This window comes from Salvia hispanica, chromosome 4, assembly GCF_023119035.1.
Source record: "Salvia hispanica cultivar TCC Black 2014 chromosome 4, UniMelb_Shisp_WGS_1.0, whole genome shotgun sequence".
NCBI classification, from domain to species: domain Eukaryota; kingdom Viridiplantae; phylum Streptophyta; class Magnoliopsida; order Lamiales; family Lamiaceae; genus Salvia; species Salvia hispanica.
This window is the reverse complement of record NC_062968.1, coordinates 36,125,113-36,149,965: the sequence shown is the minus strand read 5'-3', so window position 1 is coordinate 36,149,965 and position 24,853 is coordinate 36,125,113. Positions and strand designations below refer to the sequence as shown.

The 24,853-nt window shown below is 38.8% G+C and overlaps 5 protein-coding genes and 2 non-coding genes across 7 annotated transcripts; 3 read left to right on the top strand and 4 right to left on the bottom strand.

Annotated features, from left to right (window-relative positions):
- The first annotated feature begins 2,284 nt into the window (after positions 1-2,284).
- LOC125220989 lies at positions 2,285-2,881 on the top strand. The gene has a single exon (XM_048123113.1). The coding sequence runs from the start codon at positions 2,285-2,287 to the stop codon at positions 2,879-2,881; it is 597 nt and encodes a 198-aa protein (XP_047979070.1).
- Positions 2,882-3,516: 635 nt separating this feature from the next.
- Positions 3,517-6,069, bottom strand: LOC125221721 (ABC transporter G family member 20-like). Its single transcript, XM_048123935.1, has one exon. The coding sequence runs from the start codon at positions 5,939-5,941 to the stop codon at positions 3,794-3,796; it is 2,148 nt and encodes a 715-aa protein (XP_047979892.1). The 5' UTR covers positions 5,942-6,069; the 3' UTR covers positions 3,517-3,793.
- Positions 6,070-9,119: 3,050 nt separating this feature from the next.
- Positions 9,120-10,745, bottom strand: LOC125221722 (protein CANDIDATE G-PROTEIN COUPLED RECEPTOR 7-like). The gene has a single exon (XM_048123936.1). The coding sequence runs from the start codon at positions 10,626-10,628 to the stop codon at positions 9,321-9,323; it is 1,308 nt and encodes a 435-aa protein (XP_047979893.1). The 5' UTR covers positions 10,629-10,745; the 3' UTR covers positions 9,120-9,320.
- A 1,504-nt stretch (positions 10,746-12,249) lies between these two features.
- Positions 12,250-13,245, bottom strand: LOC125219557 (bidirectional sugar transporter SWEET14-like). The gene is made up of 4 exons (XM_048121567.1): positions 13,116-13,245; positions 12,853-12,889; positions 12,568-12,778; positions 12,250-12,474 (listed from the first exon to the last, which is right to left on the bottom strand). The coding sequence occupies exons 1-4, from the start codon at positions 13,165-13,167 to the stop codon at positions 12,355-12,357; spliced, it is 420 nt and encodes a 139-aa protein (XP_047977524.1). The 5' UTR covers positions 13,168-13,245; the 3' UTR covers positions 12,250-12,354.
- Positions 13,246-20,453: 7,208 nt separating this feature from the next.
- LOC125220988 lies at positions 20,454-21,047 on the top strand. The gene has a single exon (XM_048123112.1). The coding sequence runs from the start codon at positions 20,454-20,456 to the stop codon at positions 21,045-21,047; it is 594 nt and encodes a 197-aa protein (XP_047979069.1).
- Positions 21,048-22,441: 1,394 nt separating this feature from the next.
- On the top strand, positions 22,442-22,595 carry LOC125185801. The gene has a single exon (XR_007170298.1). It is a non-coding gene; the product is annotated as a U1 spliceosomal RNA (small nuclear RNA).
- Positions 22,596-24,761: 2,166 nt separating this feature from the next.
- Positions 24,762-24,847, bottom strand: TRNAY-GUA. The gene is given in 2 exon segments: positions 24,762-24,797; positions 24,811-24,847. It is a non-coding gene; the product is annotated as a tRNA-Tyr (tRNA).
- Positions 24,848-24,853: the final 6 nt, after the last annotated feature.

Below are 24,853 nucleotides of genomic sequence, written 5' to 3'. Positions count from 1 at the left end.
TCACATACACTGAACATGTACACGATGAGTAGTTCACAATTAGCTGAATACATAACCTATGAACCAATTTTCAATGTTTAAAACTCCCGCGAAAGCGCTGGAAAATTAAACATCTACTATGATCACCTACTTAATCCACTATCAAATTATCCTCTGAACAATTTTAATTCAATAGCATACCAACAATCAACATTCCTAAACTATGTTAAAGAGATAATAGCAAAGGAAAGAACAACACTACATTATTAGCCAAAAACATTGTGTATAAACATTGAGCACATTGTTGGTAACAAACACATGAGTTGAATGGTGTAAAAACATCCATACAAAGCCTAGATTACAACTTGGAGCAACATAGAGAGTTTAGTCTAAACAAATGGTGGAATTTGCAACAAAAACCACATGAAGCATGCTCTCGTTGAGTGGAATTGGGATTTGGAGACATCGTCGGAATGTTGGCCGAAATTTCTTCCTCCTCTCTTTTCCTCTCTCTTTTCTCCTCTTTGAATATGCCTGAATGACTCCATAAACCGTCCCATAAACCAATTAGAAAAATTTGGCAGTTTCCGAGAAAAACGCCCGACCCGGAAAAAATGGTGCCAATTCGGGCGTTTTTTATGCCAACCCAGACGTTTTTTATGCCATAAACGCCCGACCCGAGCGTTTTCGCCGGGTTCGACTGCTTCGCACAACCTTCGTCAAATGACAATAACTTCTTCATCCGAGCTTCGATTGAGGCCTACAAGGTACCCACACGAAGCTATTTCAATGACGAAGATAACGGTGGTAAGCTAAAAGAATTTGGACACCGTCTTAATAGGCAACGAACAGTTTCAATCAGACCCTACTCCACGTGTACATCTATCAACTAATGTATAATAATCAAACTTTAATAATCAATTGATAGATGATTTAAATATACGAAATAGGAGAAAACTTAGAATAGAACTAAGATTATTTGATTCACATCGATAGGTCTATTGGAAGCAATGAAGTAAGTTCAGTTTTGTGATTATTAAACAAATTTAAATGATATAATGAAGTGTGTTCTCGAATTTTGTTGTGAGGTTAATGACAATATCCTATAACAATCGTGGTATTAATATATATTTGTAGTGTGATGGGGATCAGTAACTTCATTGTCATAATGAAGTTAAGTTTCAAATTGATAAAAATGATCTATGTAGGAAAAAAAAAAGCAGTACGGTAAAAAAAATTGTATCCCTACTAATTATCCTTAAATTTTCGATTTTATATATATAAGAGCATTCGCAATGGGGGCCGATTCCAAGAGCCGATGGATCGGCCCCCCAATCGGCGCCCATGGGTCATCATTGCGGAGGGAGGGTCGATTCCCTCCCCATCGCCTCCGCCTCCGCGCCGATATATCGGCCCAGCCGATAGCCAAGGGCTCCGCATCGGCCCTGCGATGGGCCTCCATTGCGGAGACAGGGCCGATGTCGGAGCCGATTTTCCATTTTTTTTAAATTTTTTTTTACTTTCTATATATACACCTTTCTTCATTTCACACTTCCATTTCACACATTCATCTCTCTAGCAAAATGAAGCATGTTTTTTAATGAAGTATGTTTTTTTAATTTTTATCTATCTATTTTTTTTCGTAATATTTTTTTTTAATGGAGCATGTTTTTTAATGAAGTATGTTTTTTTTTAAATGAAGTATGTTTATTTAATGAAGTATTTTTAAAAAATGAAATGAAATGAGATAGGCTCTGAGATAGGCTCTGGGATGAGCTCTCTATTGCAGGGAGATAGGCTCTGGGATGGGCCTGCTGACGTGGCAGAAAAAAATGGAGATGGGCTCCGGAGAAGGGCCCTTATTGCTAATGCCCTAACCGTCACGATATAAAACATAAATGACCAATGTACCTCTTAGGGCATCCGCAATGGTGCGGACGATGCGACGGACGATGCATCGTCCGTCGCATCGTCCGTCACTGCAACATTGCGGACGATGCGCGGAGGATACCCTATCGTCTGTCGCATCGTCCGCCACTGTGGACGACGCGGACGATAAGTCGGACGATGCTCACGCGTTTTGTTTTTTTTTGCAAAATGTTTTCCAATTTTTTTTCTTATTTAAACACTACAATTCTCTACCATTTCACCCACTCCAATTTCACATCTCTTCAATTTCTCTTCAATTATTCTCTCTCATCGTCTCAAAAATGAATCCCGACGACTACGATACGAGTACATCGGATGGCTGCAGACGGGCCTTGACTCGAGCCTTGTTCAATGCCGTTAATGAAGCCAAGGCGGAATGCTTGGCACAAATGCAGCGGGATGCAGCGAGGCGGCGGCGGCGGTGGCGCGGGTCCCTTGCCCGATACGACGTCGGACGTATGTCCCCCGCGAGCACGACGTAGCGCACGAACGTATGTTCGCAGATTATTTTACCGAGAATCCAAGGTGGTGCCCTAATGTTTTTCACCGACGTTTTAGAATGAGCCGAGATCTTTTTCTCCGCATTGTGCACACGTTGGAGGGACGTGATGAGTACTTCCAGTATCGGGAAGACGGGATCGGCAGACCCGGACTTACGCCGTTGCAGAAGTGCACGGTTGCGATCCGCCAGTTGGCCTACGGCACAACAGCGGATATGTTCGACGAGTACCTTCATGTCGGGGATACAACTGGCCGCGAATGTCTCAAGAAATTTTGTAAGTTAGTTGTGGAGGCTTTTGGCGACACATATTTGCGACGCCCGACTGCTGATGATTGCCAGAGCCTAATGCGGATGCACGAGACGGTGCACGGATTCCCCGGGATGCTAGGGAGCATCGACTGTATGCACTGGCAGTGGAAGAATTGTCCGACGGTGTGGAGAGGCCAATTTACTAGCGGCTACAAGGGGTAGCCACCCGACGATGATCCTAGAAGCCGTCGCTGACCACTGCTCTGGATCTGGCATGCCTACTTTGGTGTAGCCGGGTCGAACAACGACATCAACGCCCTCAACTCGTCCACCCACTCTATATATGATAATTTAATGACATTCTAATATTATAATCTTAGCTGTTCAATTTTCGATCTAATGAATCATATTTTTCTTTGGTCACACTTAACGGATGACAGTTATCAAAAATTATTTTAAATGTAGTGATAAAAGTGTTTCATCCATAATAGATTATTTATGGATAAAGATTTTAAAAATAAAATCAGTTGAATATTAGCCATCGGTTCATGGCCGAAGCAGTTGATTTTTCATTTTCGGCAGATTCAAAAGTTTTTTACTAGTTATAAATATTCAAATCAGACCAAACCAAAAGACCGGCTCACAATTGTGTCGACATGTCTTGTCCGGATTTTAAAATACAAGAGTATATACAGCTGTATAAGCATTAGCTTCTTATCCGTTTAGTCTTTCCTTTCTCCAACTCTGGTATGCATATTGGCCGGAGTTAGTATATCAAAATTTACTTATTTGGTGACCGAACGATACCTCATCATATCCTTTATAATAAATGCACAAGTGTTAATGTAGAAAATTACTTCAACCAAACAAACATTAAAATATCTTAGGAGTATTAATTACTGGATTACGTAGAACAAGAGAAAGGGAAAAGCTATAGAACAAATTCGAACAGAAGTTACAGGAGTCCAAGCTGTCACACAACCTTGAAACTCCTTCCACTGAATCAAAATGCAGCTAGCAAACTATCTACAACTCTAATTCTCACGACAAACAAATTAGTATATGAGTGAATGAATACATAGCACATCAAACTTTCTTGGATTGATTAATCTTCGATTCCTCCACAGATTAATCTCACCTTCTCTTATTCTTGCTCCCAATCAAGAGCGCAAAATAAAACAAAACCCTAAAGAAAAACCCCAAAGCAATGGTGATCCACAAGCAGCTCCATTTGTCTATATCAGTGACCCCCGTCTGCTTCACAATGTCCGACCCCGTCGTCAAGCACGTCGTCCTCGTGATGTTCATTCCCAGCGTCTTGCTCATCGTCTTCAGCAGGTTGAGCTTCACCGACTCCGGCACCTCCCTCAGCGGCGACCCGTCGAACACCTGAGTCCCCCTCACGAAGCATTTCAACGGATCCTCGAACTCGTTCTGCATCACCCCCTGGTAAGGATACTTCACCAGGGAAGCGTAGTGGAACCATAACCAGTACGAGGGGATGCGATCCCTCGTGATGAAGAAGCCGCTGAAGAGAACGAAATAGGCCAAAATCGCCACCACCACTGTGTAAGCCATCATCAAGTTGAATATGATCCCGGAGAGGAACGTGACGAATGAGTTCCCAGCCCAGAAGGATGCGAAGACGAATGTGAGGTAGAAGAGGAAACCAGAGGCCCCACCGGCCAGCCCCACCGCAAAGTAGGTGGTGGCAGCGAATGCCAAGGAGAGGACTATTAATGAGGGGATGGAGATGATGGCGTGGGAGATGACGTAGGACCAGCGGCGGTAGGCGTTGTAGGCGGTCTCTCTCATGAAGATGTATCTCTGGAGGAGGAACACCGGTATTGCCTCCGCGCAGGTGTAGAAGGTGGTGGACATGGCGAAGGAGAAGAAGCCTAGCCTCTCCTGGATGCCCTTGGGGGTGTTGTCCAGCTTCCAGAAGATTGTGGCCAGGATGAATCCGGTGATGATGACAGCCCCGAACCGAGCTCCGAATAGCTCAGGAGCCCTTCTGGAGTTGGTGAATGATCGCTGTGCGATCACGATCATCTCTTTCCAGAAGGGGTTGGCGTATTTGGGGACGGAATTGGAGTCCATGTTTGAGGCGCCGGAGACGAGCTTCCCCATTGAAATGCTGGCGCTGATGGCGTCTTTGAGAGAGAGTTTCTGCGTTTGAGGGATGCGATTAGGGTTATTTCTCATCTGCCAAGTTGTGTTTAAGCGTGCGAGATCCTCCGTGGCACCTGGGGTGGCCTCGAGCTCGCGGATGTGGTCGAGGGCGAACTCGGTTTTGTCCTCGTGGGGAGGTATGGGGTGGCCGTGCTCGGCGAAGAAGAGCGGGAGGGAGGCAGGGACGCCGCTGAAGACGGTGTGGCCGCGGGAGAGGATGATGAGGCGGTCGAGGAGCTTGAGGATCCGGTAGCTGGGCTGGTGGATGGACATGATGACGATGCTGCCGCTCTGCGCGATCCTCTGGAGGACTTTGACCACCATGAAGGCGCTGGTGGAGTCGAGGCCGGAGGTGGGCTCGTCGAGGAAGAGGAGGATGGGGTCGTGGATGATGTCGGTGCCGATGGAGACGCGCCGCCTCTCGCCGCCGGAGACGCCGCGCCGCCCCTCGTCGCCGATGATGGTGTTGGCGGCGCTGCGGAGGCCGAGCTGGTCGATCAGGGCCTGGACGCGGGACCTCTTGCGGGACCTCGGCATGGTCCGGGGGAGGCGGAACTCGGCGGAGAACATGAGCGTCTCCTCCACGGTCAGCATGGGGAAGAGGAGGTCGTCCTGCATCACATAAGCGGAGATCACTTTAAGAAGCTTCGACTCGAGGGCTTCCCCGTTGAGGGTGACGCAGCCCTTCAGGCTCTCCCTCGCGATGCGGTTGGCTAGCGCGTCGATCAGGGTGGATTTTCCCGAGCCGCTGGCGCCGAGGACGGCCATGATCTCGCCGTCCCTGGCCTCGCCAGAGATGTCGTTGAGGAGGACCTTTTTCTCGGTGTTAGTGTTGGTGCGGCGGGTGAAGCAGGCGGGGAGGAGTGATCGGCCGGCGCTGACGCTGTAGGTGAGGTTGTGGAAGGAGAGGAGCAAGGGGACGGAGGGGGAGGGGTGGGTGGGGGAGGTTGTGGTGGAGTCGCCTATGCGCTGGAGAAGCTCGCCGAGGGTGTGGGAGGTGGTGCGTTTGGGCTTGCGGCTGATTTCTTGGAGGTCCATGGCCTGCCTCGGGCCAAGAAATGGCATGTCGCTGCTCATCGAGAGGCTGTCGTATCCGAAGCTTCGAGGCATGGGATTTATTGTTATATGATCACAATTAAGTGTTGAGATGATTGTATAGAGAAACAAGCAATCATTTAGTAGGGCTTTGATGTGAGAAAAAGGGGGTTATATATCTAATTTGGAAGGAGGATTGTTTCGTGTGGGGATGAGGTAGTATTAGGTGGGGATGTTGCACTGTCATTAACAACGCTTTTCTCACATTGCCCATACATGATGGATAAATTTGGGTGCGAGTGTTTTGATGGAAAAAACCGGCTCGACGTCATGGAGAGGTTTCTTGCCAAGAATTTCTTTTTGAGGCATCTTTGAATTTTTATTAGACATTGTGTGTGAAGATCAACTTCGAACTACTACACAATATTTACATATATAGTCTACGTGAGTGTTTGTAACATTACCATATTGAAGTTGAAAATATACATTTTATTGCTTGTGCTCAACCGTTATGAAGTGTAAGTACAATTTACTCCATCGCCAAAAATTAGATATTTTGTAGACTATCGTCATTTTAATTTTAATGTGAGACAGGTAAAGTAAGAAAGATAGAGGTAATTGAAGTAATAATGGTGGAGAGTGAATCTCAGAGTAATATATGGAGAAAAAGCTTTCAAAAATAAAAGTGGATTCAAAATTTGCTAAAAAAATTAGGAATTTATAGTCAATTGCCAGCATGTTGATGGTCTGCAATTGGACGGATCGATTGAAATGATATATTAGTCGATTAAGAAAATCAGTTCAGTGGAGTATATGTTATAGATCACTTTGTTTTAAAAATTTGGTAGTAATGAATGTTATTTTCAATGTGGTGACCAAAAATTTCCTAATCTCATTTGGACACGCTAACTAATGAAAAGAATGTCAATGATAGGATATTTTAAGCGACAATTAAGCTCTCGTCATTTATTCATTGTCGTGCTAACTTAGATTTACAGTAGGTAAGGGTGTTCATCTGCACTATCTTTCAGCTTTCGCCAGTTAATAGTGATGTGTTGACTTTATTTTAATCGTCTTATCTATTTATCGCTACGTATTTACGATCTTATACTATGTAATATTACCAATTGGAATTTAGTTAAATAACACACAAATAGAAGAAGATTATTTTCATGAAGCATATATAGAATTTACATAAAATTATAAGGTGCATGCGATGAATGCTCCCACAAATAGGATTTTATAAACTTCTAAACATTCATTTAATTAGCAGTAATTACGATCAGGACGAAACTCTAAACTTCATGGCTTCAGGCACATTGTGAAGAAACTCTAATCTTCATGGCTGTAGTTATGCTATTGTATAACGTCCCATACCCAATTTTAGTTTCTCAGATACGTTGCACGACAAGCTCTACTAACAATTCTCTGACACAGTGGTCAAAAGAAACACAACCGTCATGTCAATATGTCATTTTCTTTATTAGAGCTGATTATTGGATTACTTGTGTTCTAACCAAACTGACATAATCGATCAATTAATCAACTAAGAGGGTGCTGATTTGCAAAATTGTATTTCAAAATTAAATATATACTCCCTCCGTCCCTGAAAATTCAATCACACAACTCAACCATAGACCCCTCCAACTAAAATAATCTCACAACTCAATCTTAGATTAAATCTTGGTACTTACTCCCTCCGTTCTATAATAGTGGATGCATTTCTTTTTGACACGCAATTTAAGAACAATTGTATTAAGTGAGTTACATAAAAGAAGAATAAAATAGGAAATGAAAAAAGGTAGAAAAATGAAGAGAAAATAAAGTAAAAGAGAGTAAAGTAAGTGAAAAGAAATATATTGACTTTTACTAAAAAGAGAATGACTCAACTACTATGAAACGTATCAAAATGACAAAATGACTCTACTACTATGGAATACAGGAAATTGAACACCACCTAAGAAAATGGCCACATATAGGATCATAACCGAAGCGTTATTGCATTTGGTTAGCCTAGTCGGTTAAAAGGTTAACCGATTGGAACCGATGGAGAATAATCACAAATCAACAATAGCAAATAGACTGAACAACTGATGAACATGAAATCAAAGTCTTTCTATTCTGCCACGAGTTCTACTGTTTTCATAGAAACCCTTCCCCTAGGAGTCGGCAGATGCTGCTCAAAATATAACTAAGCATAGTTGCATACTCTCTAAAATCTAAACATAACTATACATGCCCAAAAATATTTAGATTGAGTTTTCACTTATTATGCCAAATGATTCTTAGTTAGAACCATTAACCGAGCCTAACAAGCTATGCTAGCTATAACCAAGCTTAACTAGATATGCTAACTATAATCGAGCATCGAGCTCATACCTGACGTATTTGATTATCAGTTAGCCAATAGCCTAATAATCATTTAAGCATCCCTTCCACACTAGTGCATATATTTGTTGGAACTATCCATGACCACTTGCTCTATCCACACCCCTGCTTAATGGAACTAACACCCACTATCACTACTCGTAAATAGTCACTAGGCATTTTGATCTAGAAGACATTTGTGAAATTGGAACACATGACTCTTCAATCATATCAACTATTGATATATAGGTGTTTAAATATTTGCATTTACCCTTAATCAGTTACTCATACTCAGCTAGCATTGCATACATTTTCCATTGGATGTCTAGGGAATTCAACTTCAAACATGGCAAGAAACCAGAGTATTCAAAGAAACAAATGCCATCAATATTTCATAATTGCCGCACACCAGAAACGTATTCGCACCTATATCACTCAGCTACAATTTAGCAAGACATTTGCCTATCACAATGCAAAAGGTAACGATATAGACATACTACAACAGAAATCAATGGACCAAAAAATTATAGGTGTATCTGCAATTCAGAAATACCCACATGAAATCTTAAAGGAAAAAAAAATACACATGAACTAAGAAAAACATATCAGTGGGATTCAATTACAAAGGCTTCCTCATTTAATACAATTATGCAATGTTACTAGTTCTAATCGTCTAACCGTTCAGCACGGTTCCACGTTTTTTATTGTACTTGTCTTTCTAATGGCAATGGTCAAGGAAGGCTGTTATGGCAGTTCAACTGAGAAAATAATGTGAAGAAATCATGTGTAGTTCGTGAGTTTAGTAATTTAAATATAAATAATCAGAGATTTTCATTTCCTGCACTATTATTTCACTTTTATCTTAAGGCTGAGAAATTATGACATATAAACAAATGAGAAACTTACATTATGCAAAATAGATGCCACTGTAAGACAAACTCAAATCTGTCTCTAGGTAAAGTAAGGAAGAAGTGCAACAGTTACACAAATCAGATTTTGTAACAAATCAGATTTTGTAGCAAATCTACCAAATCACTCACACTCTTGTAGTATTCAGGCAAAAAAGAGTAGCACTTCATCTCCAACTTCAAAGCTCGAATTCTTCATCTCTAAGAGCCATCTCTGCAGCAGATTCCTCTTCTTCATCAAGTGCAAAGTACTCATTCTTCTCAACAGGCCTAAACATGTAAAAGATTATAGCGTAAAAAGCAAGGCTAGCAATCTCCTCAGCAGCATTAGCCACCCATTGGTACTTGTAGGCAGCAATGGTTCTGAGAGCAAACACTACTATCCTTGTGAAGTAGAGATACCCAATTACAACAATGTAAAACTGCCTAAACAGAGTCAGCTTTGACAGGTTCCTAGCAGCCTTCCCATCAGTCTTTGATGTCTCCCTCAATGACCTAATAGACCACACAATTGGGAAAATAATGGCACAGCAACAGATTATATCAACCAACAGGAACACCTGGTTCCAAGTTACCCAATCCTTGATAAAGGGACCTGTCTCCCCAATCACAATGGATGCAAAATTGGCCAAGACCTGCAATGGGATCACAATCATCAACACCTTCTTCTCCTTCTCCTGCAAAAATGGCTTCAGAAACGACCATCCAGTACCGATCAAGACGATGACGGTAAACAACAAAACAACCCTAATAAACTGGAAAATGTAAAACAACACATCCCATCCATGTGGAGTCCCGGTGACCTTCACATAATGTTTATCCTCGGCGGCACAAAGAAGATTCAATGCTTTCATAACAACCAGAAGCCCCATAAGCAAATGGATTCTATGAACAGACTTCTTATTTTGCAACAACGCATAGATCCAATACGCCAGAAACGCTACATAAATAACAGAGAAACAGAAATACAACGACGGCAGTTGAGTTAAACCAGCGGATAAGTAGTCCTTTTCATCCCCACGGCCGTCGAGGTTGTACAGCTCGGTCCGCACGTTCATCGACACAGTAGATTCAGGAGCGCAATTGGCGAAGAAGAGCGAGTACTCGTTGGGAGATGTGATCGGGTAGGAGTGGGAGAAGGAGGAGTGAGGCGGCGGCGACAGATCGCGGAAGGTGAAGAGGAGATTAATGTACTTGGAATCGAGGACGCAGAAGGAAGGATTTGATTGGAGCTCAATCAGAACCTGAATTAGGGATTCTTCCGATAGGAGGAAGAAACCTAGACGTGAGGGCTCCGGCGAGGCGACGTTGGACATGACGGAGACGGAGGAGACGGTGATGGATGCTTGACCAGTGTGCGTGAATCCGAATCGTTCGAAGAGGATCATAGGGCGTGAATCGGAGGTGATTTTGAGATTTTTGATCTCGGCGGAGGCGAAGGATGCGATGAGGAGGAGCGGAAGGAGTACGGGGAGTAGGTTTCTCATTTTCGATTCGCGGCGGAGGAATTGGTGGAGAAGGTGGATGAGAAATGGGGAATTGGGGATAGAAAAGGGAAGAGCGATCGATGGAGTTGATTTCACGACTAAATATTTTGTTCCAGAAATGCTCCCTCTTCATAGAATTAATCCTAAAACTCTTTTTTCCATAAACTAATCATTCAAGAGAGAGAAGAAAATGTAATGAACCACAGAATTTTTCATAGCTCTCTACTGCAAACTTAATTTGAGAAAGTGTGAAAGAAACAACGCAATTATAAAAACTCTAAACATCTATCTTCATCTACTCCACATATTATCACCATCAAATATTTAAAATTTCAAACTTGAAGTTCATATAAACTTCTTAGATTTGGGGTCTGTCATCGGAACACAATTAGCTAAGGAACTCAAGTGTATTCAATCCATAATCCTAATTTTTGAACAAGAAATTATAAGAAAAAAAATAAAGGTCTGCCTTTATTACTCAAAATTTCCAGAAAATCACTACATCCGAAATTAAACCATAGTTCCAATAAATTGAAATCACCATTCGTCGGCGTCGGCAAGGAGGTGGCGTGGGTTTATCCACCGTCGGCGCCGGTAAGGGAGAGCACGCCATAGATGGGGTTCGAATTGTAGGGAGAAGTGAGAGATCCTTGTTGTAGAGAGAGGGGCGGCGAAACGAGAACCCGATTTAGGGTTAGAATTGTAGAGAGGAAGGAGAGATCTTTGTTCTTGACGAGAAGGGGGAGGCGGCGAAATTTTGAATTGTAGAGAGAAGGAAGAGATTTTGTTCTTAGGGAGAGAGGGGGGAGGCGGAGAAGTGAGATAACAGAAATTAGGGTTGGTTCAATTTTTTTATTGTTTAATTAGGTTAATTAAGTGTAATAAGGGGATTCTAATTTAGAGCTCAAATCACCATTAAATGTGTTGATTTTTTCCCTTTTTAGAAACGACTCAACTACGAGGAAACTTCCCGAAATGAAAAAACGACTCAACTGTGAGGGAACGGGAGGAGTATATATTATTATATATATTATATACATTTTTGTTTATATTTTTATATGATAATATTATTTCTAATTTTGTTTAATTAATTATTATATAAAGCAATGTTTTAGAAATATCTCATCAATCCTCATCTTCACCTCAAGAAAAACACCAAAGTTTGAGAATCCATAAGTATTGATGTTTTTAAATATTTCAACCAAAGTTTGAGTGATCAACAAAGTAAAATTGAACTGGGGCGGATGGAGAATTTTATTGATATTTGGCTCATTTGTTGATCATGATGAGTATATTTTAAAGTTAAGGGTTTAGGATTTACGGTTTCAAGGTTTGGGTTTTTAGTGTATAGGGTCACTATATTGCAATGAAATGAAGCTCGACTAGGAAGTGTCTCACCAGTGCAATCTTAAATTATTGCAATGTAAACTTGCTCCTGCAATTATAACTCAACGGTTAATTCATATTTTCACAGAATTAAAATTCTTTAAGTCTGATATTTAAATGTCAAGACAGTTTATTAAAATGTCAACACAAATATGTGTTGAAATTTTAATGTGATCGTATTGACATTTTTAAGAAAAGTTAGCATTTAAACGCATTCTCTTGTGGCCATGTGGGGTTAATGTGATTGGAAAAGTATAATCCAAAGTAGGAGGATGTCGAATATTCTTTTGTTTATCATTTCACAAATTTTATTTCGCATAATAAAATAAATATGAAGAAATTAAAATGACCCGTGCATCGCACGGGCTCGAGTTTCGCCCTTGAACAAGAAGAATGTGACCGCGAATATCAAGAAAAGGAGCCCCACATTCATCGGCCCCAGAATCTTGCCGGCGTGAGCCTGAAATCATTTGATTTTATGATCATATATATGTGAAAATGCAATTCCAAAATGATTAATTAATGAAAGAGAAGTAGTATGTTATATACATACCCTAGCTTTCTTGGAAGCATAGATGAAGAAGACTATGAGGTGGGCAGTCTCAACAATGGATCCAAAAAGATTGATGGTGATGATAAGCACAGAGTCTCGTGTTAGCTTTTCATAATAGAGCCACAACATCGACGACATGAGGGCCGTTGCATAAGTTAGTGAATCGAATCCCATCGTTGATTTCGCCTCGTAAATTTTCCTGAATGTTGGCCTGCCAATTCAACCATTTTTTTTCCATTAGTACTGTTTTTTTTTCATATACTACTAATATTAATTCTAACTTACACTGTAGTCAAGAAAAGCAAAATTGAAACAACATTGCCTGCACAGACAAATTACAACACATTAATTCAATCACAAATAGCAATAATATTATGGATTTCATCCTTATCAATTGTTGAAGAGATCACAACCTTTCCATGATTTATATGAAATTGGCCAACACTCTACCTACCTATATCTATATACATCTATGATTCTGTATATATGTATGTACATATTAGATGGGAGAGACATGTATGTACATATGAGATGGGAGTACTTTATACCTAAGATGCCGAATGTGAAGACCCATGGATGATCAATGTCAAAGAGAGCCATGAGAGGTAAATTAGAGGTTGTAAGGTGTTTTAAATTAAATCACAATTAAAAACCGGCTTCTCTTGCTCTTTCTCTCACTAATTGTTGATACAAGAGTTAGCTAGTTCATGCAGAAAATGGGATGATTGCGTTTGCTTTTATATAGGGAGAGAGGTGTGGGAGAGACAGCAGTGCCGGATACAAATTTGGTCTTATATTATTAATTTTACATTAAAATTTGTATGATCTATTACCAAAACTATATTTTATAAGTGACTAGACCTACTATAAAAATTTAATTCTAAAAATCAAGTTTAAAATCTCATATTGTATTTTTATGATCGATTTCAGTAACCATGAAATAAGATTTAATAAAAATTTGCTAGGCTTGAAAAAATATGTGATATCGATTCATAAAAGAAAGAAAAGTAAATAATGAGTTAAGATGTAATAATACAAATTAATTAACAAAATAAAAAATTGTAAACCTAAAATAAAATGTAGTAATATTATAAATTAATAAAGAGAAGTTCATTTTAATAGGCAAGAGATGCGATTAATAAGGATTAATTAAATGAAAAAATAACCAAAAATTCACTTTTCGAGAAATGAAAAAATGTAGTACTCCTCTTTTCGCCCGTCGCCAATTAGTAGTCCCATTTTTTATTTCATTTCGTTTCTGAATATAAGTTACAATTCACTTTTATAATAAATTGTACTTCCTTCGTTCCATGTTAATAGATGTGCTTCATTTCCTACACTTATTTTAAAAAAATAATATTCCTTCATTCGTTCCACAATAGAATCTAGCAATACAATGCTCCTGAAATGAACAATAAAATATTGAAAGGTTAAGAGAGAATGAAGAATGTTTTTTTTAATATGCAATTTATCTACAACTCTATGCTTTTTATAGGTAAAATAGACATTATAAAAGGTCTTGAAATTAAGATACCAATAAATTACAAAATGAAACAAAAGAGGTTACAAACCCTCCACTACACATGTCGTTACTCCAATAAAAGATTCCATTCAATTTTTTCTTAGCATACTATTAGACGTAACGCGGGATAATTATATAAATTAAATCTTTTCATTTTTCTAATTATCACATAAATAAATAAAATATTTTCATTTTTCTAGTTTTATGTAGATGAGATGTGTGAATTTAACACTCACAATAATGATGGGAGTTGTTTTTTTTGTAATAAATATATAATCATGCATGAAATATATTGAGAAACATATAATGATTAAAAAAAAAGAAAATATCAAAGCTGGTCTCTCTTTCTCTTTGATCGCGGTCGAATGGTGATGTTTAATCATTTGATGTCAAATGGCACAATCTCATTGATTGATATTTTTTTTTGAAAAATTTTATATATCTTTAATATAGTTTATTAAAAAAATTATAAAAATTATACAAAAATTTTAATTTTCATCCTCTAATTTTTTTTTTTGATAAGCTAAAACCCTAAAACGCTCAAGCCAAAACAGTGGCGAGCCCAAGAGTACAAGTCCCACAACAGGCCAAACATTTTCCATCCTCTAATTACACCTAAGCAACGAAATGACGAAAAGAAGCAAAGAAGACAAATATCATACACTATCACATTTGTTTTCGCGCATATGCATAAATCATTTATTTGGGAATAAAGGGACAAAATGAGACTATGAAGAGTCAACGGGATATTGAAGTTTGTGTTTTATTATTTATTTATTTTTATTTTGCTATTCCTATTATTGTGCAATGAAGGTTGTTCACATATACTAAGTTTTTTCATGTTTTACGAACTATTGTTTTATTGTTCTAATGTGTGTTTTTTTATTTATTTTGTATATCATTTTATCTTTTGATGATGATATCATTGTCTTTTTAGTTGTATATTAAATATTGTATATCAATTTAATATTGATAATATTCTAGTATTGAAGTATGTATTTGTAATGATGATAATTTTTTATTTGTTGTATAGACCTAAAGGTGTCATAATTAACAAATATTTTCATATTGGTTTAATTTAAAATTTATTTAATTTTATGTCTATAATTATTTAACATATTGTCACTATATAGTCCTCCTACTATATTTTTTTAATTTCTAATTATGTAATGATTTATTTTTTATTTTATTTAGTTTATTTAAAATATCTAATTAATAGAACAAAATATTATGTTTCGCGCATAGCGCGGGGGCTACACTAGTTATGATTGAATATGAGTTTTAATGCACATTTAGTAAAATAAGAGAGAAGTAGAAAGAAAAAGTAATTATAGTATTGCTAGTGAAGAATAAGTTCCACCTTGTTAGAGAGGAAAAAAGTTTTCAAATTTGAAAAATGTATATTCTTGTAGACGAACTAAAGAATAAAGAATGTATATTTTTGTGGTACGGAGAGAGTAATATTTTTAATTGGATAAAATCCATCGTAATTAATACTCCCTCCGTCCGCGAATAGGAGTCCCGGTTGGTCATTTTCATCCGTCCGCCATTAGGAGTCCCGGTTAGACATTTTATCTTGGGAGTATAAAAAATGACGCCACTTTTCCCTTAATTTAGAAGCTGCAATTAATTTTAATCCACTTTGATTGCAAATAATAATATAAATGGGTCCCACATTCCACTATCACACACTTAAATTATTACACTCAAACTTTTCTTAAAACTCGCACCCAACTCAACTGGGACTCCTATTCGCGGACGGAGGGAGTAATACTCCAAAAACTTGTATGGGGATGAACCCATTTATTAGAATTGTCAATTATTTAACATAAGCTAACACCATCTCCAATCATACAATCATACACTAAAAATGAGTTTTGGTGAAAAAACTTCTCCAAATATATATAGCAAATTCAAACTTATTCATATTCTTCGTTTTCTTCCTCTACGGACCACCACCATATTGATGCTCCTCCGAGTTCTATCATTTAATTTCCTAAGCTAAAGAAACCTCGGCCTATGTAGCTATAGCTCTAGTACACAATCGAACCGAATGTATTGTGATATTGAATTAGCACATGCACATCTATGATGTATTGAATCAGTATTTTTTCTATAATAGATGTATTGAATCAGTATTTTTTCTATAATTTGCAGCGGTCTCACCTAACCTTTAAAACATGTATTTTGAGACAACGCACATGTGCCCTCTATATGAATGACACCAATAATTATTTTGTAGGCATTGCAGTACCAAAGGAACTCCAATAATACTCTAAAAAATCTCTAGAAACCAACTTAATCACATAATTAAGATCACTTGCAAATTAACCATAATAAAATCCAATATGTCACTTATATAAACCTCAAACGTACGTACATATTCTCCCGCTAAACCGAAACAACACATTGCTTGAAACAATTCACTGGAGACCTCCACCACCGTCTCAGTGTTAAACCACGTGCTCATATGTAACTCCCAATGTGTTTAATGTTAGAAGTCTTTTCAACTACGATACATCAAATGTAGAACTTGAAAAGACTTAGAATGCATAAGGTCTTGTGTTTCTATTGATTACATATTCAATATGTTTAGACTATAAATAATCTTGATGTAGTGCTCATTTTGTGAGGCAGATTTCCAATATACAATATCAGATCCTTCTTATTGTCAAGAAACGAATAATCTAAAATGTCTTTCTTATCTTGCCTTATTGTTTCTTACTGCATTGGTGAGCTGGGTTGGTACCTCTGATATGGTATCAGAGCTAACCCAACCATCCTCTCTTCCATCTTCCATCTATCTTTTTCATTAAACATGGCAGAATCTTCTTCTAAAGAAACTGCAACTCCCTCCGCTCCTATTCAACTACAACCTCAGTCTATCTCCTTCAAACTTACCGATGACAACTATTTGATCTGGCGACAACAGATCCTAACTACTGTTCGTGGCCTTGGGCTAGAACACTACCTTGTTGGTAGTGAAATTCCTCCTCAATTTCTTCAATCTGAAAATGAAGAAGTCTTGAATCCAGCTTATCTGGCCTGGAATCGACAGGACCAGCTTCTTTCGGCATGGATCCAGTCGTCACTCACCGAAAGTGTTATGGTGCTTGTTGTTGGTCTGGACTCCTCCAGAGAGGTGTGGAATGCTTTGGAAACCAATTTTTCCAGCCACTCTAAGGCGAAAGTTATGCAACATAAACTCCAGCTGCAGACCATGAAGAAGGATTCTCTTTCGATGAAAGACTACCTCAACAAAATCAAAATTTGTTGCGATCAGCTCGGTGCAGCAGGATGTCGAGTGCTCGTAGAGGATCAAATACTTCACATACTTGCCGGGCTAGGCCCTGAGTATGATTCAGTTATGGTCAACATAACATCTAAAGGAGATACATGGTCTATAGCAGATGTGAGTGCCCTACTGCTAAGTTTTGAAACCATGCCGGAATCTTCAAAGTCAGTAGCTACGGTCAATATGGATGGATCTCAACCATCGACTAATATGGTGCAATCCTCTGGTCCAAGAAGGGATGCTGGACAACAACATCAGAGAAGCAGTTTTCATGGTCAACAAGGTTATCACAGAGGGGGTTTTGGAGGCAGAAATTCTAGAGGTGGAAGAGGAGGACAAGGTGGCCGTTTTTATGGGAATAAACTCATTTGTCAAGTTTGTCAAAAACCTGGGCACGGTGCCGATCGATGCTGGTACAGGTTTGAGCACAACTTTGCCCCTCAAGCTCCACAGTCCTTTGTGAGACAGCAGCAACCGCAACACAACTTTCATTCCAATCCAACGACCAATGTGGTTCAGGCAGGAGGCAACCATGGATATCAAGCTCCTTATATTCCCACCTCAAGTCAGTCTGAATATGGTTTTGATGGTAGATCCACTGCTTCTTGGTATCCTGATTCTGGAGCCACGAATCACATCTCAAATGATCTCTCAAATCTAAACTCCAGCAGTGAGTATAATGGAGGTAACTCTCTTCAAATGGGTAATGGTTGCAGTATTAAAATATCTCATATTGGTCAATCTACTTTCATTGCTTCTAACTCTAGACCCCTCATCTTAAAAGACCTTTTTCATGTCCCATAAATTACAAAAAATTTACTTAGTGTCTCTCAGTTTGCAAGAGACAATAATGTGTTTCATCCTCAATTTTGTTTTGTGAAGGATCTAGCAACCAAGGATATCATCCTTCGGGGCAGCCTTGATCGTGGGCTCTATCGTTTTCTCATTCACAAGAATCCTCCCACCAACAATAAGACCTCCTCTACAATATGTTCAGCTACTTTAGGGTCTCCCGCACTTTTTTCTACTTCAAATGTCGCTAGCTCTCCTACTTTAAGTATTGAGTTATGGCATAAACGTCTTGGTCATTGTAATTTTGATGTTGTTACTAAAGCTCTTCAGCATTGTAATATCCCTTTTAATACAATGAGAACAAGCCTTTTATGTCATCCATGTTTCTTAGCAAAAAGTCACAGACTTCCATATACCTCTTCCCCTTCCTTCATGGGGATTTTCAAGAAGAAATATATGTACGCCAACCCCAAGGTTTCGAGCAGGCGGAGCGAATTCCCAACGAGCAGCACCGCCATCAGCCCCACCCAAGCAACGATCCCTGTATGGATGACGTGGCTGAGCGACCTCTTGTGAATTTGGGGGATGGCCACCATTATCGAAGCCCCATATGTCACTCCCACCACCGTCACGATCACCACGAGGGCCCACATGAAGAATCTGTACTTGAACGGCAAGCCGATGATGAGCAGCAAGATTGTGCTGAGTGACGTCACAAACGCCACCGTGTTGGAGCGTATGAAGTTCTTGTATATGTTAGGATTTTTGTAGGCCATCACGGCCTCGCCTGCTCTGTGCCCTGACGAGTCGTCCTGCCACACGCCGCCAGTGGGGCTGACGGCCGCCTGGAAGGCCATGGTGGCGATCATGATGGCCACCACTATTACTGAGTCGCGCTTCTTCGTTATGAGATTCTGTTTGGAGAGGGGTGGGAAATATGAGATTCTGTTTGGAGAATTTGTCTAATTTCTATTGCAGTTTCTTTGTTAGAACCATGATCTAGCATTTTCAGCGGCGTTTGCGCTTTGGAATTCTTTGAGTTTTTGTCGATTCTTGTGCTTGTCACCAAGTACTATCTAATAATCTGTCATTTTGATTGTTGATATTTACTTCCACATAAAATTAAAATTAATACTAATATAATACGATTAAACATATATCGATTGAGTTAAATTAGTTGCAAAAATGTGAATACAATCAACTCCATTATTTTTTTCTTGGGACACTTTCCAAAAGGCATCGTACTAATGGACTATTGGTTGCATATAATTTTACTTGCACATTAAAAATAGCTAACAAATTTAAACACCAAAGAAAATGTAGTATAATAAAAAAAAGTGTTAAAAAGGAAATACTAGTACCTGAACTTGTTTCAATCTTACAGCCAAATGCAGCACTGAATCCCCACATCATCCTCAGCACACACAAACTCCCCCAACTTGTCGACCAAAAACGTCAAAGCCTCAAGCTGACGATGTTTCACGCACAAATGCAGCACGGTCTCTCCGCGTTCCAGCCGCTCAATAGCAGCATAGTCGTCCGCCTCAACGAGCTTTTCTAGGACCTCTACACGACCATTCATTGTTGTGCCACTGCCATCACGTGCCCAACACATTTTAGGGGCCTTTTCAAGCAATACAGTTTCTCCAAAAACATGACATGTGGCCCCCCATAAAAAACCATTCTTTTGGGTTATTCCAGGTCCACGGGAGACCATTGCAACCACCCCGTGATCTTTTTTGTTTATAAAAACACGTTCAAAAAATTTTGACAATTTTTCTCATCAATAAGTACACAATTATATAACCATATGTGCTTTGGGATATTCAACACCACATGCATCCCAATTATTACTACCAAGCAAAATTTCTGTTTAAATGAAAAACGAAAAAAATTCCAGAATAGCTCTCAAGGAATTAACCACTTCACGCACATCAATAACTTTCGTTTTTTATTCCATGAGCTCATGTTTCCTCCAACTTGATTGGTATAACCCCGCCTTATAAGAGCAAAAATTTTGCTGCGATTGTTAGAAAAATATGGGATAAATTCTGCGAAAAGGGTTAACAATACAACAAGGAAGATAATAACAAAAATAATGAAAATTCAAGGGAAATAATAAAAGATGAATATTCCATCTTTATCTTTGTTAAGAAGGACTCCCTATGGATCAAATGGATCCATAACATTTATATTGGGCAACGTTCCTTTTGGGACTGGAGTGCACGGGACCGGGACTCGCAACTGATAAAGACGCTGCTTGGCATACGCGACGAAATGTTGCAACACCTGCCGAATACCGAGGTGGAGCTGTTATGGGGCACTTGGTTCCAATCCAAAGGAACATCAGAGGCATATGAGTGGTTCAGGCCGAAAGGTGAACAAAGATACTGGCCAAAGTTTGTGTGGAAGGGGTACATTCCACCAAAATATTCCTTCACCACATGGCAGGCAATACTCGGGAGATTGCCTACACGTGATCGGCTCAAATTCCTCGACATCAACCGTGTTTGCCCTCTTTGCAACATGGAACCCGAATCAACAAGCCACATCTTCTTCAAGTGCAGAAAGAGTAGAGTAACATGGGGGAAGATCAAGGCTTGGCTGGGAGTTTCAAGACCCCTCACAACAATCCAGAGCGCAATCAAGTGGATGGCTCGAGAAAACTTTGGGTCTGCCATCACCAAACGGGCCAAATGGGTAGCACTTGCGGCTACGGTTAGTCTCATCTGGAAGGCCAGAAATTTATTAGTTTTCCATAGTATTGTCTTTGATCCGAACCATCTTGTGTTCGAGATTAAAAGAGTCACATGTACTGTCCTCTATTCCTTGTACCCGGAGGACTCCGTTGTAATGGCTCTTGGTTGCTAAATGTCCTTAATAATATAATCGGGCTGGGGCAATTGCCTTGGCAGGGTGCGTCTACCACTGCCATGGGTATATCCCAAGGTAGGATGGCCATTTATGTCTCGTGTGCCGACATTGCCTAACAAATCTTTCGAGTTTACCGTAGTGGTGTCCGAGGGTCTGCGAAAGGGACTCGGTGGCGCGACTTGAGTTCCCACCATGTTGGGGAACTACCGAGCAACGTCCGCACCACCGCCTGGCCACTCCCACCAGAGTGGTCCTCCTACATATATACTTGAACCAGGTTTTCCGATCTCACCAGTATGGCATATGTGGTTACGAACGATAAATTTCAATCAGAGAACGGGGCACCAATCACTCAAACAACGGCCATTCCTCCCCCTTCCCCGTCTTCTTAGGGTACTCTTTTTCCTCTTGGGGATTTTTCCCAATGGGTTTTGCCCCGAGAGGTTTTAACGAGGCCCGCCCTCTCCGCTAGAGGGTTCACGTTTGTGGTTTCGGGGGCAGACCCGGACTGCCCCCACACGGGTATGCCTGTGTTCCCCATGTAAATTCTACTTGGCAAGGACGCTTGTCTAAGCCCTAGGCTCTCTAGGTTTATGACTTTTGTTCCGTTCGCATTGTACATTGGCTTAGTAAAAGCCCTTGGGTATACCCAAGTTTCAACTGTATTGTTTTGATCCCACCCCGGCTCGCTAGCGTGACTAGTTGGTTGTATCCCTCGGGTATACCTGAGCTCTTTTTGTACTTCTTTTTATTTTAGTGGATTTATTTACACACCAAAAAAAAAAAGACCAATTTAGACTAGACACGAGTTTTAAAAAATGAAGTGGAAAGTGTTGGTGGAATATGAGTCCTACTTATAATATAAATGTGAGTGAAATAAAATTAGTAGAATGTGAGATCTTTTATCAAAAATAGTCAAAAAAGCAAATGAGACATTTATTGATGGATGGAGGGAGTATTTGCAATATCGGCATTGTAAGTATGATTAGTGTTTATAAACCTTAATATATTTATAGGTAATTATATAATATAATCAGTTGACATAATTTATAGATTTAGTGCGACTAACTATATAAAGATTAGTTACATGTTCTAATAAACATTATAAAACCATTCACCGGCATGGAGTCTTCGTGATATTTTATAATGAAGTTGTAGCACTTGTTATGGGGTCGAAATCGAGCTAGTGAGAAGTCATTATGCTAAATTTGTCAACTATCTAAATAATAATTTATTTATATAAAATTCTTTTAGCTGTCTGGAAGATGACATAATAGTTGTTAGAGGATCCATAATTCCATATTAGATTGACTTCCAACATACGCTAACAAACAAATGTGTCTCTAGCTATCCTTAAAAAAGAAAACGAGCAAGTGAAAGAACAAAAAAGTAAACTTACCAGGACGGGATCGATGGGCGATCCATAAGACCCATGGCCTAGGTTGGTGACCCCATTGCACTATGGAGGGACGCCCACTTAAGGTCGGTCCAAGTGGTCGAGCCTGTGTCATAATTTGTGACAGAGGGGCCTGCGTTCGCACGAAAAAGAAAAAAAACTAACTTAGAGACATGATCAAGATGTACTTAAATAATTAGTCAATGTTAGTTACGTTTCTCGGTTATTGTTGCTTTGTTAACACCATATGATATTGGTTTCGGTAATGAGATTCAAACTGAGATATAGACTACCATCATTACTGTGCCGTGCTTTGATTGGGCTATATCTATAGGATGAATTATTTGATTGAATTTGTAGAGAAAAAAAGAAAAGAACTTTCCTAGTTGAAGTGCTACTGGGCATTTCACGTCATACGAGAAAATGAGATTAATATTTAAATTTTTCATTCTTAACTGATTAAGAAGAAATCATATATAAAGTGTCTCTGGTAACGATTTCACCCCTGAGATTATCAAGAATGTGTACGAGTCTTTTTTTTTTTTTTTTATCTCTCGTTATTATTTTATGATGCATTCATCATTATTGTAATTAAAAATATCATATTTCTTCATGATAACGTTGATTTTCTTTCTTTTTTCTCTTAAATACATGACGATTTCCGTTAAATATAACGAATGAAAATTTGTAAAAGAAAATCTCCCGATCCTGTAACTGAAATATGAAATGAAGATAATTTAATAAGGAGAGTTGAACGAATATACTATTAAATGTGTCATATATAGTTGGCATACAATTAAAATCCAAATCACTACTCCACTTAATATCCATCAAAATAAAGGATTTACTACTACTATATAATGCTACACAAATCAACCCTTTCATCTTATAAAAAAAACATCATTCGATTCCGCGAAGATGATGAGATTTAAAATTATGTTTTTGGCACTTGTTCTGCTACCATTCCTCTCTACCGGAATTTCTTACAATCATCGGAAAATTATAGTCGGAAAGCTTCCGATTCTGCCGTCAGCTCCCTCCAATAGAACCGGCTTCTGTCCACCACCTCCGCCACACCGCCAATCGGAAAAGCTTCCGAATAGGGTGCCCATTCCGCCGACAGGTCCCTCCGACAGAAGCTCGGATCCTCCACCTCCGCCACAAACCACCAGGGAGTCAAAGCTTGCAATCTTAAAGCTTCCGAAGGGCGTGCCTATTCCGCCGTCAGGCCCCTCCAATTTGCAAGATTTTATTTAATAATTAAATATATGATTTATGAGTTTGAATCTCAAAACTTAATTTTAATTAGATGAATATTCATGTGATACAATCAAAATAATTTCACAATTTAATCCTAAATAGATTATCATGTAATAATAATTAATCATGACAACTATGCTGTATAATTTTATTTGTACATTAATTACACGAGAAAATAAAATTAGTGCATACAATAGAAAATGAGCTAAAGTTAGCCATGCATATGATGCATGTACAAATACAAATATGCCGACTCCGGCAAATAAAGAATTCAAAATGCTTTATTTTTCGCAAAAATAGTACATATTGATTTTATTCGTATTAAAGAAACTTGGCATCTGCAATCTCCGATTGTATGATTGAAAGCATATGGAGTACTTTTCAATCAACATGCATGTGTATGTTCTTAATTGGAGAATCATCTCATTCAATAATACCTTACCTTAATTTGGTTAAACTATTGAATAATTGTAATATGGCCACTAATTATTCATCTAATGACTCATTTTATAAATTAATTAGTAATAAATTTATACCCTTATAATCCTCATATTTTTTTTAATTAAAAGTTAAATTCTAAACCTGTGACGATAAATGTTTGTGTAGTTTCATAAATAATTATCAAAATATGGTGTTTATTTTAAATTAATTATTAAAATTTAATTTGTTTCAAATTAACTTCTACATTATATATATCATTCAAAATCAAAATTTATTTCTCTGCTTAGTTTATCTCATATAGCAATCAATTTGCAACCTCACATATTTTTGTAAAACATCAACTCCAGTACTCCAGAATTCATACTTTATGCAATTATGCTGCCGTACGTTTTTCTTCCTCTCCCAAAAATCATTATACATCCACTCTCGTTAACTGAAAATTACATATTTTAGGTATAGATTATCTCATTAAAAATTCACTCAGCATTACTCAAAAACCACTGCAATAAAAGTAGTGTGATTGTACAATTTTTTTTTCTAACTCAGGAGATATATAGGTTGTCATATAAATAAAATTAAGTTTTAAAATAACTGAAAAAGATAGATAAAAAATATCCGACCTACCGGATTCGAACCAGTGACCTAAGGATTTCAGTTAACAAACTACAGTCCTCCGCTCTACCAACTGAGCTAAGGTCGGATGCTT

Bases quoted from the DNA above. Each gene is read 5' to 3' on its own strand.
- LOC125220989 (XM_048123113.1), top strand. From the start codon at position 2,285: ATGCTTGGCACAAATGCAGCGGGATGCAGCGAGGCGGCGGCGGCGGTG.
- LOC125221721 (XM_048123935.1), bottom strand. From the start codon at position 5,941: ATGCCTCGAAGCTTCGGATACGACAGCCTCTCGATGAGCAGCGACATG.
- LOC125221722 (XM_048123936.1), bottom strand. From the start codon at position 10,628: ATGAGAAACCTACTCCCCGTACTCCTTCCGCTCCTCCTCATCGCATCC.
- LOC125219557 (XM_048121567.1), bottom strand. From the start codon at position 13,167: ATGGCTCTCTTTGACATTGATCATCCATGGGTCTTCACATTCGGCATC. The intron at 12,890-13,115 runs GTATAAAGTACT...TTGTCTGTGCAG, and splicing joins CTTCACATTCGGCATCTTAG to GCAATGTTGTTTCAATTTTG. The intron at 12,779-12,852 runs GTAAGTTAGAAT...TTGAATTGGCAG, and splicing joins TTGCTTTTCTTGACTACAGT to GCCAACATTCAGGAAAATTT.
- LOC125220988 (XM_048123112.1), top strand. From the start codon at position 20,454: ATGTTGCAACACCTGCCGAATACCGAGGTGGAGCTGTTATGGGGCACT.